This window comes from Gambusia affinis, linkage group LG15 (assembly GCF_019740435.1).
Source record: "Gambusia affinis linkage group LG15, SWU_Gaff_1.0, whole genome shotgun sequence".
Taxonomy (NCBI): domain Eukaryota; kingdom Metazoa; phylum Chordata; class Actinopteri; order Cyprinodontiformes; family Poeciliidae; genus Gambusia; species Gambusia affinis.
This window is the reverse complement of record NC_057882.1, coordinates 20,567,450-20,588,683: the sequence shown is the minus strand read 5'-3', so window position 1 is coordinate 20,588,683 and position 21,234 is coordinate 20,567,450. Positions and strand designations below refer to the sequence as shown.

Sequence of the window (21,234 nt, the reverse complement as noted above, 5' to 3'; positions counted from 1 at the left end):
GGTTGGCTTCTTGACATAAACCTTACTTTTAAGGAAAGTAAAATCTAACATAAAGCTGTAATTACAGGTCCATCTAAAAATTATATATTTTGTTAAAAGTGCAATATTTCCTGCCAATCTTCTCAGAAAGTGAAACTCAGATTACCAGTTAATGCAATCATCACAGAGTGATATACTCCAAGCTTTTGTTTCTTAAGAGTTTTTATGATTGCAGCTTATAGATTAAAAACCCAAAATTATGTTAGAATGCTGTGAAACAGATTAATTATGTAGCATTTAGTATTTTTAGAAATTCATTAAAAATTACATTATTCCTAATGTTATTCATTAGAAATGATGATGCTACAAAGGGAAAACAGTTGAAAAGCACAAAACTCTACATTAATTTGGCCTCCATGCCAATGACTAGTGTATGTACATTTCTAACTAAAAACTCTACATGATGAGACATAAGTTTTTAAATTATGACTTCTTCCTTTTCTGCATTGCAGTCCTATGCAGGATGGCTTTGATTATTGTGACAAGTCAAACCTCAAAACACCAATGAGACCAAGTTTGAAATTACTTCCTCAATGTTTTATTTGACCAATTCCAGATCGTTCCTTGTCTCGATATAGCACAAAGCACTACAACATAAATATGACAATGATAAAAGCCAAAGAAAACACAGACAGTTTGAAAGTGTGAACTTTCAATTTTGCTCCTTTGGGTTGGAGTTGGACTTTTGAGGTGCAATTGAGGAATGAAGGCAGAGTATCCATGACAACTTCATTTATCACCATAAATACCTGAATTTCAGTACAGTACATCATTTCAGTCTACAAAACATTTGCTTATACACAAATAAAATATATATATATTTATGTATTTTTAGAAATCTTGGCTTTCATGTGGCAACACTTCAATCTTTGCAAGAATGTTCAAGAGATATTTTTAAATTCTGCCATTTCCACAACTATGGAACAAAAACAAAAAGTATTGCCATTCCTTTTAATGTCTAAGGAACCCCAAACAAAGCAGTTTGGAAAAAGGGATCACATTTTACATATTGCTTCATGGTAGTCAAGCAAACGAGGAGCTTGACAGTAAACCGATATAAAAACATCCTTGCCTTTTAAATAAACCCTCCATCATTTTCACTAAGAGTGCCACATGACTAGTAAACTCACTTTTGATTATGATTCTGCCAACTTGAACGCAACAAATTACACTCTGCCAGTTCAGGATAGATGACAAACATGGAAGACAAGAGCTGACCATTAGTGAAAGCGCACATATCTACACTTCAGGATTGTTATCTGCCATGCAAATATAGAACAAGTAGCTGGAGGAATGACACATTTACTGTGATGCGATATTATAACGAGGCTCTCATGAGCATAGTTAGTACTATTCTAGCCCATATTATTTTTGACTGATAATTTTATACAAATGAAATTTGTCTTTGGGTGGTTCAGTCAGCGATTTGGTCATTTCATCTTACTGTATTGCCATCTTAAATGTCATATACTGTAAAAAAAAAACTTTGTTTTTGTTTCAATAAAAAGTGACGATTTCAACAGAGCAACACTTTGTGAACACAATAAATAGTGATATGTAAAAATTAAACTCGTATGCGAATGCTTCCATCACTGATTGTTTTCTTCTAAAATCTTCATTTTTCATATTATCTGGCTGCTAAAGGCCAGAATGTGATACTGAAATGATCTAATTAGTAACATTAGAGAGCTATCTTGATCAATTCTTAATTCAGCAGAATCAGAAGATGCGATCGTTTTGTCAAAAGACACGTAGTTAGTTTCACACAAATATGACACAGACAACTCAAAGTATCAATACAATAGAAAAAAAATGTAATAACTTTCTATGTGATACTATTCAGTATGTTAATTAGTGAAGTGACTCCAGTCAAGTTTCTTCAAACAAACCGATTGTAAAAAGACACTGGCATATTCCAGTGTGAAAACCAATCAGGTAAAAAAAAAAAGAAGAAAGGAAACAATATCCACATAAACAAGGCAAACAAGGTCAGCCTCCACCTAACATCTCAATCTATTCAAAACCCAAGGCTGTGGCAGTGCTCCTTAAATGATTGTTGCATATCTGAAAGTTGAACAATTTTCCTGTTGAGTAAAGGTTTTGATGGAGAACATGCTAATTTATAGTAATACTCTACAAACATTTTTGAAAATTGAAGTGATTCTTAATTTTAAATTTACATGGATTTTAAATTTCTAGATATTTGTTTGTAATGTACTCGAAATGGACATGATGTGTATTTATAAACAGTTTTAACTTTTTTCTTGAATATATTTTATTTATCACATAACTGGTTCATCTCAATAAGCTGGAACATCATTGAAAAGCTATTTTAGCAATTCAATTTAAAGTCAAACATATATTGTAGATTCATAACACAAAATGATATAATTTAAATATTTATTTGATGATTATGCCCTAAACCCACAAAGATATTCCATTAAACATCTTATTATATAAACCCAAATAAAAGCATTTTTCATATGGAAATATCATATCCATCTATGCTATTCTCCATAGACTCTCTATGGGGTTAAAGTAAGGTCAGATGGACGGTTAGTGAAGCACAGTGTTACCATGGCGATTAAAGCTTTTGGCAGTGTGGGCAAAAGGTTGGCAGGTACCAAGACTTACTGGAAAATAAAATCAGCACCTCTGCTGTCTGCCTCCTGGTAAACAGCTGCTATGACAGTAGAGTTGAAATAACAGTGGAAAAATAACAGTTATATCTGCAGTTACTTCTTTTACAATGTCACTTTTTCTTTCCACTCGACTTTCCATCAATGTGTTTTGATACAGAACTCTGACCAACCAGGCTCTTCAGCAATGACCTTTTGTACCTTACCCTGCCCTTTGGAGGATGTAACCGTTTACCTGCTGGAAATAATCTTCCCACCAATTGTTTAGGCCATAACATTTCTGTTAAAAATTATTTTTATTTGTCTTTTATTAGTCTAAACTAAACTGTTCATTAGCTCCAATCATCAAAATAAACAGGTTCTTGAGATATATCACTGTGTGTAATGATTCACTTTCTGAATGAAATTACAGAAATAAATAAACTTTTGGACAATATCCCAATTTATCAAGGTTTACCGGTTGCTCATAAATAAGGAGGCACAGTCGGGGAGTGATCAGGGTTAAAAGGTTAAAAAGTAGTGCTAAATTACAGTAGTGTTAGTACTTTTGCCATTTTCTACTTTACAAAAGTCTCTGTTACTAAGATTGTGGAGTTTTATGATAAACTCCAAGAATTGGGAGCACTTAGAGGAGTACAATAACGGCCATAAACATGACTAACAAGCACATACACACCACAAAATAGGTGCAGAGATAAGGAAGATGTTTACATTGAGCAGATAAGAAGGTCAAAAAAGGTGAACAGTTGGAAAAAAAAAAAAAGAAAACAGATCCCAAGGAAAGATAAAGTGGATATAGAAAGTTGGAAAGGGAGGTACAAAACCCCGTTTTTTTGTTTTTTTTTTTAACTGGCCACTTAGTTTTCTGCTGCATTAAGTTCATGAATAAATCATTCATCCATAAAAAAAAAATAAATTAAAAATACAATCTGAGAATCTTCATCCACCAGTTTATCTCAGTTTGTTTCTGTCTGTAGTGGTCCTCTGCAAGCTGGGTGATTTAAAAGGTAACAGGTGCAGGTGGTTGAGACGAAGGCTGCAAAATTTCCCGCAGGGCCTCTCACTGCTCTTCTAACCAGGAAGGCTTGTCGGCCCCTGGGGGCCTCAACTTTATATTAAACTGCTTCAGCGTTTGCTCCAGCTGCTCCTGATTGCCAGCAAAGTACGCTGAGATGGCATTATGGAAGAGAAGGAGCTGCTTATGCATTACCTTCACCTGATAGAGGGGAAAAGAAAAATCATATGAAGTTTTAGGTTTGGTTTGCTCAGATCACAAAAACACAGTGTGCCAACTTTTTAACATTTAGAAAACAACAATTTAGACTACAACACAGACTAACCTTATTTTCCTCCAGAAATTTGAGCTTAATGATAACATCTGAGCGAAGGCGTTCATACTTTTCCTTATGAACTTGGTACTGCTCTTGTGCAGCCTCTATACGGGCCATGGTCACTGCATCTCTGGGACCTAAACTTAGCTCCTCAAGGTCTGACCGGTAGGCATCAAACTCCAGTCTGAACACAAACAAAATGAAACGGGGAAAATACAGATATTTAAATTCAGAAACGGATATTCAAATATTCAGAAAAAAGCTAAACATCCTTGTACAGCAAACATTTACTACCACTACAACAATACTTAATATGTAAACTGTTTTATTACTCTCCTCCCACTAGGTGGCAGCAACTGCATGTTATTCAGTGCATTACTGACAGTCTTACTGTAAGTTGGCAAGCAAATTCATAGGTAATGTACATATACACTGAAAAATATTAACAATATGCACATAATGACAACCATATTTGTGATAAAATGTTAATTTTAAGTAATTATGAGTGCCATTTTTAATGAGAAAAAAAAAAAGGGAAAAAGTATAATGTCTTAAAAGTTTGTCAGAAGCAGCACATTTATTGGCAACTGAATCAAACTAGCGTTTACTTTGGTTTTTCAACCAAAATCTGTAAATTGTTGTACAAGTTTATCAAATTGATAAAAGCATTTTTCTACAGATCAATGAAATGAAAAAAGCCTTTTTGAATACATCTTCATTGTGCATCTCCATTTACACAATGAATCCTGTTTAGAATGGGCCTTTTTAAATTTGCTTACCTCGCATTTTCATACATCTTGATTGTCATCAGAGTGTCCTCCATTGTCTTATTGACTAACGTGTTAATGCTGGACACAAAGAAGTTAATGGCACCAAGTAAAGTCTCCCCATTCTTACACAGTAGTTTCTGGGTCTCTGCATTGTAGCCAAACTCATCCTTTAAAGAAAGGAGAGAGTGCCTCATTGTTTTCTAAATGAATCCAATTTTATATTAAAACATTCAAGAACAGTTCAACATGTAGAATGTTCATTTCCAAGGACTCACTCGTAGCTCTGGAGATTTCTGACTGAGATCAGCAAATGTGTCACCCAACGCGTGCTGTGTCTGCACCATGTTGTAAAAATGATTGGTCAGCGCTTTGGCCAACCGCAGCACAGTTTCATATTTCCGTTTGGTGTCCCTCAGAACCTCTATCTGAGCCTCCAGCTCCAGATCCACAGTCCGAGAGCCGCGACCAAAACGCTCTGAGATCATTTGCTTTGTACACTGAAACAAAAGAAGCCACAAAAAGACATGAATAACATAATTCAGTTCATTCAGTGATTGTTTGGAAAGACAAATGAGGCAGTCTAGGTTTGAAAAATCTGATATTTTGTCATTAGCACAACACTGCCATCCCTCTCATTTATGAAAACAGCCTTGCAGATACCTTATAGGTGTTTAAACCCCATTTTTTCACTGCTTCATATTTTTCCACAGCCACACCACGTGTTGCCTCTTCTGCTGTCATCGAGCTGCTGCTGGTGCTGTGTTGCATGTTGGGACCTGAAACATACAAGTAGACATGGATAGTAAACAACAAACATAAGCTAAACTTTCAAGAAGATCAGATCGATCTCAGGTAAGATATGCCCAAGCAGACATCTCTGACTCCTCAATGTAGCAGCATTTGAAAATGTTTAAAGATACCCACAACCAGTCGACCCATGTTGACTGGTTGTCAACATGGGTCGTAGATCAACCCATGTAGATCTACATTCAAAATGCTATCTGTGGCTACAATTAAAACTGCCCATCTAACTGTACACACAAGGCAATGCACGGTGGTGGCAGGATTATGTTGTGTGGCTTTTCTCCAAGGAGATTAAAGCTACCAAGAAGGGTATTAAACTCAGTCTCTAAATAAGTAAAGCTGATAGAGAGACTTCATCAAAGTGGTAATAAAAAAATAAGAACTTGGTGGTGAGGTAGATAGTTGTTGTTGGTAGCTGCTAAATAAAAATGCAAGCCACAGACTTTATTTACAGAAAGGCTTGAAACAAAAACATCAAACTCCCTTATAAAATGTTTCTAAAATCTGATAAAATACACTTATGTTTGTGGTCATTATGTGACAAAATGTGAAAAATGTTTGAAGGTACGAACACTGCTAGGCAACATAAAACAGAATCCAGAAAGGAGAAAAAAAATATGGCTCTACATGTAGAAGACAGCAAATGTACGTGTAGGAGGCAAATTTGAAAAGAAAGTGAAGGACAAGCAAAAGCCAGAAGAAGATAAAAAGACAACATCTACTGCATAACAGTCGGTGAACAATGCAGACAAGAGCAAATATGTGGAAGACTGGGTCACGGGTATACAAAACAGGATGAAGATTTGAATAGTCAACAATAACTGAATATGACACAAAAATAAATAGAATATTACTTTTGTCAATATTTTTACATTTTATAAGATAGCATAGTTTGCGTTGCTTGTGGTTGCGAACAAGTCATAGCTGAACAAAGCTTTGATGAGCAGAAAAAAAGCCATGAAGGTCACCTAAAGGAAACACTTCAGTTTCATTTAATAGCCTTAACTCAAAGGATGTGGTAAGCCTTGAAACAAAGGTTAAGAACAAACAGTAGGTTAAATTATCTACTATTATCTATTGACATGGTTGTCTGTATCTCTCCTCATACGTCTCGTTTTCTGGGCAAAAAAATGGACAAAAGCCAAGTCATGTTAAAATCCAAACTTGTGTATTACGGTAGTTGTTTTATTTTTCTGCTAAAGTATCCTGTACATTTCTGTTAAAGTACCCTGTATCATTCACCTTTAAAAACTCAGCATGCAAGGCAGAAAATGTTAATGACAGACAAAAAAAAGCAGGTAAGAATGCCTTTATTAACCAACCTCTCCAATAAGACAGAAGTGCAGAACAGGCCATCCCCAACAGTTTAAAACAAATCACCCACACCGTAAAGAGAGCATATTTCCAAAATGAGTTATTTTTCATGAGAAAGATTGGAAATGTATACAGAAATAAAATAAAATTAAATATCCCTTAAATCTGATCCATTTCAAAGAAAGCATTGGAAATGTGTTCATAACCACTACAAACTCCTAAATGTCATATTTTTTAGTTCACATTTTGGAAAGAAGCTCTTGATTATTAATAGTAATTAATTTTTGGCCACCAAATCCTGTAACAGGGATCCTTTTGTTAAACTCAGGATTGTAGCACACAGCAGGGCCTGAGAAAAAGAAATAAGTAACAATAAATGATATCACACCAAAATAAAAAATAGTGGCATGTCTGTAAAAATTTGTAGCCAAATAACATTTGCCTCATTGGTAAACACCAGGAGTCAAGTGGTGATTGTGATCAACAATATTTTTAATAATAAGCTTAAGAACAAAGTTCTTAAAACTAAGCCCATTAGTTAGTTTTTAATTTAGCTAATTTCTTATTATTGTGATTTAATCTCCTATCTCAATTTTATGCATAAACTATTGGAAAATACAGAAATAACAGAATTCACAGGGAAAACTGACTCAGACAGATAAGGAAGCCCAACTCAGGAAGGACTGAAGCAGTACCTTTAATTGAGCCGGTGGGAATGATCCCCTCAGCTGTTCCTCCATAACCTCCAGAAACAATGCTTGTCTCGTTGAGATTGGGACCTGATACCATCACCTGCTGTAGATCCTGCATAGGTGATAACCACAACAGGAATAGAATAAAAACAAATGTATAGACATTATAACTCCAGTGTTAATATTAGATTGCTGGATATTCAAATTAGAAGTCTATCCTCAACTGGGACAAATACTAGGGTAAGAAGCCAAAAGGTAAAATTAAAGCAAAAAAAGGACTTAAAACGCAATAATGCTGGTCAAATATGTGTTCATTTTAACACATCTCACTTTACCAGTTGGTATTATGTGTTTGGCCCTCGAGTCTGGCCTAACCAGTGACTTCAGTAATCTGTGCAGAAGTAAATATACAAATATGTTTTTATTTTCCTAAAAGAGTCCTCATTAAAGCTTTGAATCCCACACAGAACTCTCTTATGAACTATGGGATCCCTCTTGTTTGGTTTGATAAATTTAACTCAGTTTCTTCTGTTTGCCTTATTTCTCAAGAGGTAGATAGAAAAAACCAAAGAAAGAAAAAGTACGATGTGAAAGAAACATTTGTTATGGACAGATTCACTTTCATACAAAAAACCAGACTGACCGGAATTTATTCAAATAAATCCTCTTATTTTACTTCAACACAATAATAACTGCAACTATAAATCTTTCAGTAAATATGGATTATAACAATCTTAAAATGATTTTATTTTAAGACTGACACCATTTCTGAAAAGCAACAAGCTGAGTTACTAATTTGCTAATATAGCTACATGTGATGAAAAAGATTGTTTTACAACGTATATCAGTATTTTTCAACACTGGTCCATAAGGCGCACCACCTTGAATGCTTTAGAAGTCTCAGTGCTTCAGCACACATCTTGTGAAGGCTGATTAACAGGGTTTTGCTGAAATGCAATCATCTGCATCAGGTGTCTTAAACATGCAGGGCAGAATGTTGTGTTCAGTACCACAGTGGGGAGACGCTCAAGAAACATTACAAGACTCCGATAAGACAAATGAAAGCCTTTTCCTACAGTTTGTTTTTATAAGGAAAATACACAAAATAGCTCTGGACTGCGGAAGCCATTTCCTTTTAGTAGACAAATACAAAAAGAATGAATAAGAGTAATGGCAGGAAGTGAAAATAAAAGAGGGCGTGGGGCATTTTACCCTATTTGAAGTGAAACATACCAAGTACATTTAACATAATTTTCAATTTGTGAAGACAGAGCTCTAAGCATATGAAGTTCCTCCTTACCTTAAAAACATATTTCAAACAATAAAAGGAATGACATCAGAACGGAAGTGAAGTGAAACAAACAAAAACACAGGTTTAGTAGAACACAATGTTTAGAAGAATACTATGTTCTGCTTGTCAAAGCTAACCTGCAAGAGATTAAAAAAAAAAAAGTCACCCACAGGCATCACCAAAAGCACACATAGAATGTAGGTCAAAATAGCCCATTCTAAACAATCCAGATTAAATAACTGAGTTAACTAGAAGCTGTTCGTTAATAAGAGTCAGTTGGACGGACACCCCAAAACATTTAACAGACTCCTAGCAACTGTTAGTATGAAACACAGCCCAGAGGTTTCCCATTAAAGCCTGATATGACAGGGAGAGAGAAAACAACCCATTGAAACCACTGAACAGAAACAGCACCGACACCACAAATGCAAATGCACAAATGGCCTGCTCACCCTGGTGCCTCTGGAGCTCCCTACCTTCTCATCTAAGCTCCACTGCAGCTTTGCAGCCTGCACAGAGATGGAAGGGTGGGGGGTGGGGTCGACAAACACAACAACAATTTTAAAAAATAACAGAAGGAGAGACAAAATTAAAAACTCATAATTCAAATGATGAAACAACATATACAACAAAGGTTACTGTAACGTTCACAGACAGGAGGGATGATGCAAGATGCACACTAGTGAGGAAGGTCACTCATTGTTTGCCTCGCAGATTTTAAAGCATGAGTTGATTTGCAATCAGATTATTTTCACAATTATTTCATCACAGCAAATTAAATGAAAACAAACACAAATGTGGGAATAAAACTTATAGATACACAACAAATGACAAACATTCAAACAAAGCAAAACAAAAGCATTTAGAGTGATTAATATAGGAGCAACAATTGTAGACGGTAACTGATTTTCTCCTCACATCCTCCTGAGACACGGGCTTCATCCACAGCACCGCAGCATTGTGTGAGAATTCATAACTCATCCTAACTAGGGATGCACAATAACATGAAAATATACAGCTGCACATGATTACGTCAGTTAAGTTGAATTTGCATCAACCTTATGCCTCTGTCTGTCATAATGTCGCCAGTACTCTTTGTGATTCGGAACTATTATCTATCACAGGTATGGAAAAAGTGAGTCTTTATCCAATATACTAAATTATTTCTGAATACATTTGGCACATGAGATAAAATGATCAATTGCATGCATTTTTTGCTATGGTAATCTTGCACACACTGGTAATGCAATAACAATACATTTTGAAGGCCTAATCCTAACCACACTAATCATGTTGATGGCTATGACCTCTGTCATAAAAATGTCTGTTTTAAACTGTTAGGTAAATCCTATGAACCAGGTTTGCTATTAAACAACAGCTTTTTTATCCAGAGACTCTACCCTAATAAGGAATAAGAGTTTTAAGAGTTTTTCAGTTTTTTTCAGTGTAACAGAGAGATGGAGACAACACTATAATTCCAGGAAGTTTTAAGTATAGAAGAAAAATCATTCTTCTATACTAATGTATGTTTTATCAAGTCATGTTTTCCATTTCTCCAAAAAATATTTATCTTACCATTTGTAGCCATTATAGGCTAAAATCTATTTCAGCAGGTCGGTACTTTATAAAATCAGTAATCAAAAATGTGCTGTTATTTGAACAGATAATAGAAATAACACATTCTCCTGACAAATACTTTTGAAAACATTTGATTTCTCTACAGCAAAATGCAACCATTTTAAGAAGCAAAACAAGAACTTTGTATTTTATTTTACAGCACTACCCAATGTTGTGGCATCTGCTCAACGTGGGTGAAAACTGACAGACGTGGCTTTCTCACTGCACATTGCAGTGCAGTGTTTGCTCGAAATAAATAAAAATGACAGAGCATAAAGAGGAGAAATTCTTCAGTGACTCATTAGCTAACATATTGTTCATCACTGTCCAAGAAAAAGAACTGACCAATAAAAGGCTGCTTTCCATGTAGACCCCCATGTAGGCATTTGTTGTCTCAGTGTTTGGCCAGGGGGCTCCTTGGCAGTCAGCCCCTTCACCATCAAGCTGACAGTCACCACCCCTGTTCTGAAACATGCACCATCTGAACCCAATTGCTCCTCTCTATTCTGCCAATCTTAATGTTTCTGTGCACGACCAACACAGGCTGCTTCAGCTTCAGACTAAGTGCTGCATGACAGTTACCAATCTGATTCTAGAGAGCTGTCAGCAAGGACAAAGCCCTGCTAGTTTCAAATTGCATGGTTGCTATGACAGCTGCTCAACAGACAGAACAGTTGAACACCTCTCTTAAACAAACAGATGAGAATGAGCTGGCGACCCAAACCTGTTGAATATTTGACTTACTACTGGACAATGCCAAGAAGCAGGAAGCCTTTTACGACATAAGCGCAGGCATACAATTTGATGAGCAAATAATAACTAACTGTAAAAGCTTCCTCCAGGATCTTTGTTCTGTTTGCCCAGAAAGGCGTTCCTAGGGATGTCGGAAAATCAACAATCCTTTTCCAGCCCAAGATGAGACATCAAAAGTGACGTCTTTCCCTACAAAGGTTTTTGTTCCAGCTGTATTAATGTGGTAAGCTGTGCAGTGGGCCAAGATATCAGAATGTACGAAAAATCATTCAACAGCAAAAGTAAAAGAAGTACGGGGTGTTTTGAACCACTTAAAGAGAAGCAAACAGTGTACATCTTTAAAGAAAGATGTCAAAATAAATTAAGCCACTTCTGATCTTCTGAAAACATATAAAAAAATCAGATAAAGGTTTGATATCAGAATAGAAGACAAGGTTTCTGTAACAGAATTGGCTCCTTAAACACACCAGAGACGAAAGTGTAATCCTATACACAAGCTTACAAGAGTTGTTTGAAAGAGCAAGGGGTTTCCAAGGAGACAGCTGGACTACAGCGCCTGATTTCCAATACCTGATCTCCCTCTCCTGTGGATAAGCAAGCTATCCAGTACAACACAATTCTATGTGGACAGAAAAATAAAAGTTAGAAGTCAACAATATATGTTCAGGATCTAAAACGATAATAAATCTGAAATGAGTAAACAAATAAAAAAGTGGGGGGAAGAAAACATAACTAGATAACTGCAAAGTAACTTGCAACTTGCAGAAGACATTTTGACGTATATTTTAACAGAGAAGTTTATTGTGGGGCGAATGGCATGAGCAAAACAATCCCACTCAGCTAATCATGTGACAGGTTGGAACACAACCCAAATCCATAATCCTGAATCACTGACAGAAAAAAAAAAATCCTTAAAAACTACAACTAATGAAAAAATTAAGTTCAATAAACAATGATGGCATGTAATGAGAGCTACACTTAAATTAAAATAAGTTAAAGTGACTTTTCAAATGTTGACAGAATGCTTAGGACGATAACTGAAGTTGTGTTTTTGTGTCCTCAGTGTTTATTGAAAGTGTTTTAGTTGCTCTCCACATTAGCTTTACGCAAGAACCACAGCAACAAAATATTCACATCTGGGAATGTCAAAATCTATACCACACCCCTTTATAACTCATGTTGAAAAACTAAAAACAACCTTCCATGATATTGAATCAGGATATTCCCTGAGAGCAATTAATTTATACCATATAAAACAACCTTCAAAAAATAACCAGGTAGTACATAAAATATTAAGCAAGTCCTGCACATACAAACTGTGTTGTGTTTGCTGTGTTTTGAGTAAGACATTATAAAATGTGTTTTGTTGGCTCTGCAGTGCCATTTCAAAATGTCACATCAACATTGTCAGCCAAGTGTCACCCACCTGTTCAAGGCCGTCATCTTCTGCTAATGCCCCCGTGTCTCCATTACTGTTAATAGGAATCTCCATTGTGGCTGCTTTACTCATAACACTGTCCGACATAATGTACTCTATCTGCAAGACAAAAAGAGAAAAGGGAGGGTGAACAATTGAAAGGCCTAACCGCAGCCTGGAAGAGGATAGACCGCAGAACTTAGTTAAAACAGCCAAATCAATGAAGCAGATGGGAATATAATTACCACAAACAGCAGAGGCGGATTTCAAAGAGCAAGGCTGCTGCTCAGAATAAAAACAGCACACCTATTAAAGCCCCCCATCTCCTTTATATGCACACAGACAAAGAGCCAATGAGCTGCTGAAGTGAAGTGACCACTCTTACTCCAACACTCAGTCATCCTCGGGTTACCAGCACTTACACCCTCCAGAAGAACAGCCTTGACAAAAAAGGGAAATGTTTATGTCAACATTCTAAAGTTATCTTAAGAGATCAAACTCATTTGGATTTATATATCACACATGAAAGCATGACCAAATACTCAGCAAAAAATACTGTTGGGCACCCAGTAACAGTGCATCTCTTTTTAGTTTTTTTTTAGTTGATCTGGAAAACATCAAGACTGAAGAGAAGCCATATGAGAAAGTCAAGCAAATGCCAATAGAAACTGTTACAGGATATTTCTAAATAACTTGTCTGCTACTACCAAGATTATTCACTACAACTTAATGTGCTGCACATTTTTCAATACAATGACGTGCAAAACCCAGAATTTTGCAAATCTTCTGCTTTATTAGCGCTGACTGGTTACGGGTCGGTCTGATATTTTATCAATGAAAGAATGACACTAATTTCATGTCACAAAGACAACAACACACATCAATGTGAAAGCTTTTGCTGAGGGAAGAAACATAAAATGTTAAAGGAAACTATTTTTCTGTACCTCCTTTTTTTCATTCTTTACCTTTCTGTATCATCCCATTGCATCACATGTTATATATTAACATATGTTTTGATTTCTTTGCATGCGTGTACTGGGTGAATTATTAAGGAAATCTGCACCTTTAGAAATATAAATTAATTTGGAAAATTCTTGATTTGTTAAGTACTTATTTTAAGTTTCTTTAAAATAAAACTTACATGGCTTGAAATAGACTATTAGATTACAACAATTACAATCAGTAGGGCGTGCAGTTTAGTATACAATAATTGCTTCCAATGTATTTTGACAAAGCATTTAAGAAGACTGAGTAATGAAAGGAGCAGCGTAAAACTAGTTCATAATGCAAAGATGACAGTCCGAACCACGCTAACCTCAGGATGCCAGATTATTTTCATGTTTGTCATCAAATATCAGAAGAATAATTATTTGTGTGTGTGCGTGTGTGTGTGTGTGCGTGAGTGCGTGGGGGTGTGTGTGTGTGTTGTGCATTTAGCTTCCAATAAATTGCCGGGTATTTAATAGATTTCTACAAGTTTGACCACTCACTAAAAACGGCTCTACAGGAGCAGCCTGGAAATATAGAAAAAAACACTACTGGAGGAATGTAACCTGCTTGTTTATACTGCCTCTGACTTCACTTAGCAGGGTTTTCCACGGCAAGGACTCACTTAGATATGCACAATGTCTGTTGACTTTACATATCAGCTACAGAACAGTATCTATTAAAACAATGTGCACAATAGAAACTTTGAGAGATAACTGCCGATTTGAATCTATGGTCTATTGGTTTGCTTAAATGCATAAATGAGTTAAACGAATGCCTGGATGAATCCGTGAATTAGAAAAGCTGGGACTCAAGATAATCAGACAATTGTTGTAAACATGGGTTAAAAGCAGATCTACAACTCTTTACATTGTTCTTAAAAAAAAAACATTTACATGTGAGCTGAACTGTTGCACTCAAAATCCCTTAAAACATAAGTCAGGTAGAAAGTGGGAACTAGGATGGGAACTGAAGCATGTGAAACATTACTGAGATCTGGCAAGCGCAGCAGAACAGGTGCAAGGTTTCGCTCTCATTCGCATAGAAAAGTATTAATCCTATCTCAATATGCACATAACAATAAGAACAACGACTAATTGTTAGGAATCTGCTACAAGTGTATGAGTGGCATTAAAGTATTTTCTTTATAAGCCTCGTTTTCAGTTGAACATCACGTATGCAGCTGTTACTGAGAAGCTGGCCAAAGTGGTTAGAGAAAACAATCTACATCCCAAGAAACATCTGATCAACATGTGAGCTTGTGTGCACAAGAATTACAAAGCTGTATATATTAAAAACGGCTAAAATACTGGCATGTCATTTTCAGACAGTTTGACTTACGATGGTGTGCCTGGTCCCTTCGTTGATACAGCGGTCTTCGCAAAGCTAACGCGAAAGCTAATAGCAAGCTAGCTGCAATGCATCACGTTTCCTGCAAGATTCAGAGCTGAATGTCGTGCTTACTGTCTGTCCTTATGGGGAAAGACAGAGAAAGACTCCTGCCTAAGAATACCAAAAAAACATTTCAAGGTAATGGTTAACTCTACAATCCGTGTGCAGCAGAGCTGCGTAAATAATCCTGCTGTGTGAAGCCAAGGGAAACGCTTTACGGAACTAACAGCGTGCTTCAAGACAAAGAATGTCTATTTACGACAGGATGAAGTACTCTAATACAATGTCTCAAAATTAAACATAAACCGTCGTTTTCACAAAGAATTGATGACTAAAAAGTAATGAATGTCACGAATAAAAACTTTTTTTTGTTAAATACTATTAACATCAGAGATTATGAGAGTTCCTTTAGTTGTTTGAAGGGTTTTATCAAATTATAAGTCATTAGACCTTTTTGTTTGAATCACAAAACTTACTCTGAACTCTGTCTCGCCAGTACTTCAGTGTAGCCTTCTCTTAGAGGACAGAATTCCTAGCAAATTCTAGCCATTAAAGAAATGGGTGAAATTTTAAACAGTGTGAGAGGTTCTGTTTTTGGTCCAACCTATCTTTGGCATGTGATTTTCTCTAATAAGACACAAGCCGTGGCATGGCGAATGGATCTACGTATATGTGTATATAACTTATTTAATTGACATAAAATTATTCAGATTCATATTGTACCCTGAATATGATAAAGAAGTCTGTCACTAAGAAGTGACAAAACCATAGCATATGTCACCATGGTTTGGATTTGATTATTGCAATGACATTTTTACTGGATTACAAAAAAGTCATAATACAGCTTCAGTTTCTGTGAGAGTCTTTATACTAAAATAAAAAGAGATCAGCATATCAGTACAGTTCTAAGATCCTTACATGACTGCCTGTTGCTCAGAGAATAGAATTAAAAATTTCATTAATGGCTTATAAACCACTTACTAATAAAAGCCCAGACTACATTTCTGATCTTCTTCAATCCTATATACCACTGAGTCCTTTAAGATCATCTAAATCAAACCCACTCATCATTCCAAGAGTGAGAACTAAACATGCTGGAAACTCAGCTGTTTCAGCATGTTTTTTTGCACCACCAATTTGGAATAAGCTTCTTGTTTACTGTAAGACTGCTCACTCTCGGTTTATTTAAAACAAGATTATAAACCTTTTCATTTGCTATTGCCTAGTTTTTATCTATTTATTTACTTCTATTATTTTTTTAAAAAATCTGTTCTAATTTAGTCTGTCTAATTTTAATCTGTTTGATGTGTCTTTTTTGAATATTGTTTTTAACTTCATTGTACAAGTACTTTGAATTGTCTCTGACTGAAACGTGCTATATAAATACAGTTGCCTTGCCTTGTCTTACCAAATCACTGGCAGCTATATATCTGTAAGGATACTGTGATATATAAAGACAAGCCAGGGTATTTGTTGCCAAATTGGTGGCTGCTGTATTTGTGTAGATAGATGTATTCTGTTTTTTATTGACTTTATACACACAATTATATTATATACCAAGTCAGTTACCAAGTCTTTTGTGATATATATGCCAAGACATTGATGACACATGTCACATCTTTGGAGACATACGCAACAGCCTTTGTGACATGTGCCACATCTTTTTTGACGCATGACATGGCTTTTGTGACATATGGCATATCTTTTGTGACACATCATTGCTTTTGTGACATATACCATGCTGCATGCCACATTTTTAGTGACTTACGCCACTGCATTTGTGACTTATGGCACATCTTTTATGACACACTATGGCTTTTGACATGTGCCATGGCTTATGTGTCATTTTGAATATGTATATATAATCTTGGGAAAGGGGATGATTTTCATTCATTTGTAATAAAATGAATGAATGACGTCTTTAGTGGCAGACGTCACTAAAGCTGTGACGTCTGCCACCAAATCCGTGGTGGATTTCTGTGTGTAGATGTATGTACACAAATTCTGAGTTTATTTTTTGATATTTACTTGTTATTAATAAAATAATTTATATTTATATTCTATATTCAGTCTGACACAGAAGCCACGGCATCTTCACCAAATCAGTGGCAGTTGTATTCTATTTATTCTTCTTCTTCTTCTGTAATATTATATTATTATTATTATTATTATTATTATTATTATTATTATTATTATTATTATTATTATTATTATTATTATTATTATTATTATTATTATTATTATTATTATTATTATTATTATTATTATTATTATTATTATTATTATTATTATTATTATTATTATTATTATGTTGCAGGTAAACACAGAGACAGACAGGACAAACAACCGTGCACACACACTCACACCTAGGGAGAATTTAGAAAGGCCAATTAACCTGACAGTCATGTTTTTGGACTGTGGGAGGAAGCTGGAACACCCGGAGAACCCACGTATGCACAGGGAGAACATGAAAACTCCGAGCAAAAAGATCCCGGGCCAGGAATCGAACCCAGGATCTTCTTGCTACAAGACAACAGTGCTATCAACTGCGCCACTGTGCTGCCCAGTTAACTTTTGTTTAAATAAATCCATGCATCCACTTTCTTCCATTTTATCCGGGGTCGGGTCGCGGGGGTAGCAGCTTCAGAAGGGAGGCCCAGACTTCCCTCTCCCCAGCCAATTGTTCCAGCTTCTCCGGGGGAATCTCAAGACATTCCCAGGCCCCTCCAGTGTCTTCCCCAGGGCCTCCTCCTGGTGGGACGTGCCCTGAACACCTCACCAAGGAGGCATTCAGGAGACATGCTGACCAGATGCCCGACCGACCTCAACTGGCTCCTCTTGACGTGAAGGAGCAGCGGCTCTACGCTGAGTCTCTTCCGGATGACTGAGCTTCTCACCCGATCTCTAAGGGAGAGCCCAGACATCCTTCGGAGAAAACCCATTTTGGCCACTTGTATGGGGTCATACAAGTGGCCCCATACACTTGTATGGTCATGATGAGGGTTCCCACCCTTCATCCCGGCTGCTTCACACTCGGCTGCAAACCGCTCCAGCAAGAATTGGAGATCACGACCTGATGAAGGACCACATCATCCGCAAAAAGATGCGATCCTAAGGCCACCAAAACGGATCTCCTCAACAAAGGGGCTGAGCCTAGACATTGTTTCCATGAAACTAATGAACAGAATCCAGAGTTTCTCAAATTGTTTGAGTTCAACTAAGTTATCAGTTAGTTGAACTAATGCTTAACAGTTTAGTTTAGTTCTTAAACTAAACTGTTACAACATTATTATCAAGCCTGTAATAACTACTCCAATACATGAAATGAAATGTCCTGCAACTTCTGCATTACACACCTTTGTGAGAAGCCTGTTCTCAAAATCTTTAAAAACCCTTTTCAGTTGTTCTTGCAACAGCTCAGTCATCTTGGCAATGACATATTCATTCTTTGTTTTCAACAGATTTTCTAGTTCTGAGCTACTGTGTGTATTTTTCAGCTCAACAAGCATATTTCTGCACATACATCTTCGCTTTTTCGATGTTGTACCAAATTTCTTTGGGATTGTGAGACCTTCTGACATCTTGTCTCTTATTTTGTTGATCATAGCGATTTCCTCTTCGCCTAGCTGATCTAAAACTTTTAAAGCCCCGCAGTCGACCAGCAGCCCCAGCGTTAAATTAGCCGCAAACACCTGCAGCTGATTTCTTTCAAGTACCTTCTTCTTAGGGTCGGGAACAACGGGACAATTAAAAAATATCCTTTTAATCTTCATTTTTTCTTTAAAACTCTGCACGACACAATTCTGCGCTTTTTAGTGTGAGAACTCTTAGAACCTTTGCTTGTGAAGAATCAGTGAAGGAGAGTTACTCAAAAGGTATGAAAGCCGTTGTACGTCATTATTCAGTTACGTCCTGTCAATGATGTCATAGGGTAGGCTATATACCTTGTCAAGTCTCCCGTTTTGGCCGGGAAATTAACGCATTTTTCCCGCCGCGCTTCCGTATTAAAATTGTTAAGTAAAGTTCCCGTATTATGATATAATAATTTTAAATAATTTCTGTGCCTCTCCAAGCGGAATTAAACCACTAGCCTCGCGAGAACTGACACATGCGCGCTTCGAGAGCGCATAGATCCTACTTGAGCTCTGCTTGTCTCCTGTAGTTGAAAGAGCATACTGACATCTTCAGCGATGTTTAGTTCATGCAGAAGGTCAGAGATCTTTTGTCAGTAGTGGGTTATAGAATTCTAGGTGGGAAGAGCAGTGTAGGCTTTGAATTTGAATGATGTGAAGCACAATTGCGAGTCCACCTCTGAATGTGTAAAAAACAAAACGTTTTTTGATTGGCCTGGTAAAAATCTTTGCTCAAATCCAACGAAAAGGCTCGTCAACTCCTCCAGGATGGTTCAAATGAAACCATTTTTTTGAGAAGAGTAGATCAAAAAAATCCACCACAGCAATGCAAAGCTTTCTAGCAACTTTATAACAACTGACATAACCAGTTGTTATGTATAAGGTGCAATTACTTTTTCCATTGGGGCCAATGTTGCTTGGATACCTTTTTTCCTTTAAAAAAATTAATCAGGGGTATCCATCACGTAACCTCGCCTGGCCATATCTCATGATCTCTTCACCGTAACTCATACCTGCCCCTTTCCTTCCTCTGACTCTAACCTCCTGACCCTTATGAGAAATAAACGTACCATGTGGGCTTCAACAATTTCTGCCCTTGCCCCATCCCTTTGGATCTCTCTGTCTCAAAGCATCAGGAACTCAAACTCTTTATCTACATTCAAATCACTACTGAAAACCACCTGCTAAACCTGGTCTATCCACCAAACCCCTTTTCAATTTTTAGCTACCAGTACTGCTAAAAATGCTATAGGTTTGATGCGTTATTATTATTATTATTATTATTATTATTATTATTATTATTATTATTATTATTATTATTATTATTATTATTATTATAAATCGCTTCTTAAAACTAATTTTTATTCCTTGGCATTTAATTGAACTATTGTTTTGATACTTTGTTTTTATTCATTTGTGTTGTTGTCATTCTTGTACAGCACTTTGGTGCAGTTCTATGCCTGTTTTTAAAGTGCTATATGAATAAATTTGACATTATTATTATTATTATTATTATTATTATTATTATTATTATTATTATTATTATTATTATTATTATTAGTTATGTGGAACATGAGTTATTATGTATTTGTTTGTTGTTGCTTTTGACCAATAAGTTTCCGGTTGTGAGGTGATAAAAAGTGGACAAATTGTAGAGAATTCTAATACTTTTGCAATCCTCTGTAATTCACAATCCAATGAAAGAATGTTTGGTTACTGTAGAGAACAGCACAACATGATTTTTCAGATGTTAGATTACAATTGCAAACCTGACAATTATGGATAGTAATGTGCTCATTATTACTTTTTGGAAATTTCAGCTCAGACCGATTACATTTCCACTAAGGTTCTTGGAGCTCATCAGTGCATCACCAGCCTCTTTGTTACAATGGGATAAAAGAAACTAAACTTATGAGCAAAATCCTACTGCACAAAAGAGACTATACAGACTATGCAGCCTTTAATTGACTAGGATCTATGATAACAGATGGACTGTGAAGTTTCTAACCACCTCTGCAGTCATTCCAAGTCTCAGGAAGGAGGTGGGAAATAAAAGCAAAGGAAAGAGTGAGAGTTTTATTAATGAAGAAATGAGAAGTTGATTTAAGTGTGGAGCCAAAGGAAACTCTTGTGGGAGTTTTTGGAAGGTAGTTTTAAATGTCATATGGGAACATTTTACTATTGAAAGCGTGCTTGAGTTTTCCAGCTGTTTTCTTTATGCTTTTTTCTTCTTTAGTAACTTCCCTATTTTGAGGTGGTTAGTCCTGTCTCCTTTCCTGTTTTTTTTTTTCAATCATAAATATTTTATATCCAACATAAATCTCATAATAATATAATGACATTTATCCTTACAGCTCCTGCAAATTTGACCATCTGTCCACTCAGATTACATGCTGCAGCTGTTGTATTCCCACACTAAACTGGCAAGTCCCATAATAATCTCTAAAATATGATAGTGATTCGCTTTTATGGTGGAGTTATTAAAATTTCTTAGATTTAATGGATTTATTTGTCCTTCTAGTGCACAGGTGTCAAAGTCCAGTCCTCAAGGGCCAG

General features: G+C 36.2%; 1 protein-coding gene across 7 annotated transcripts; it reads right to left on the bottom strand.

Moving 5' to 3' along the window:
- Positions 1-3,611: 3,611 nt before the first annotated feature.
- Positions 3,612-15,628, bottom strand: arfip2b (ADP-ribosylation factor interacting protein 2b). Of its 7 annotated transcripts, none has more exons than XM_044139981.1 (10): positions 15,523-15,628; positions 12,677-12,787; positions 9,333-9,389; positions 7,593-7,701; positions 7,190-7,246; positions 5,440-5,555; positions 5,055-5,276; positions 4,789-4,946; positions 4,019-4,193; positions 3,612-3,894 (listed from the first exon to the last, which is right to left on the bottom strand). In XM_044139981.1, exons 2-10 carry the CDS (start codon positions 12,773-12,775, stop codon positions 3,739-3,741), a joined length of 1,149 nt encoding a protein of 382 aa, XP_043995916.1. In that variant the 5' UTR covers positions 12,776-12,787; positions 15,523-15,628; the 3' UTR covers positions 3,612-3,738. The 7 variants fall into 7 exon arrangements, with proteins under 7 accessions (XP_043995916.1, XP_043995920.1, XP_043995917.1 ...); XM_044139985.1 differs by lacking the exon at positions 15,523-15,628 and adding an exon at positions 14,996-15,299 and having other exon boundaries at positions 9,357-9,389; XM_044139982.1 differs by lacking the exon at positions 15,523-15,628 and adding an exon at positions 14,996-15,283.
- Positions 15,629-21,234: the final 5,606 nt, after the last annotated feature.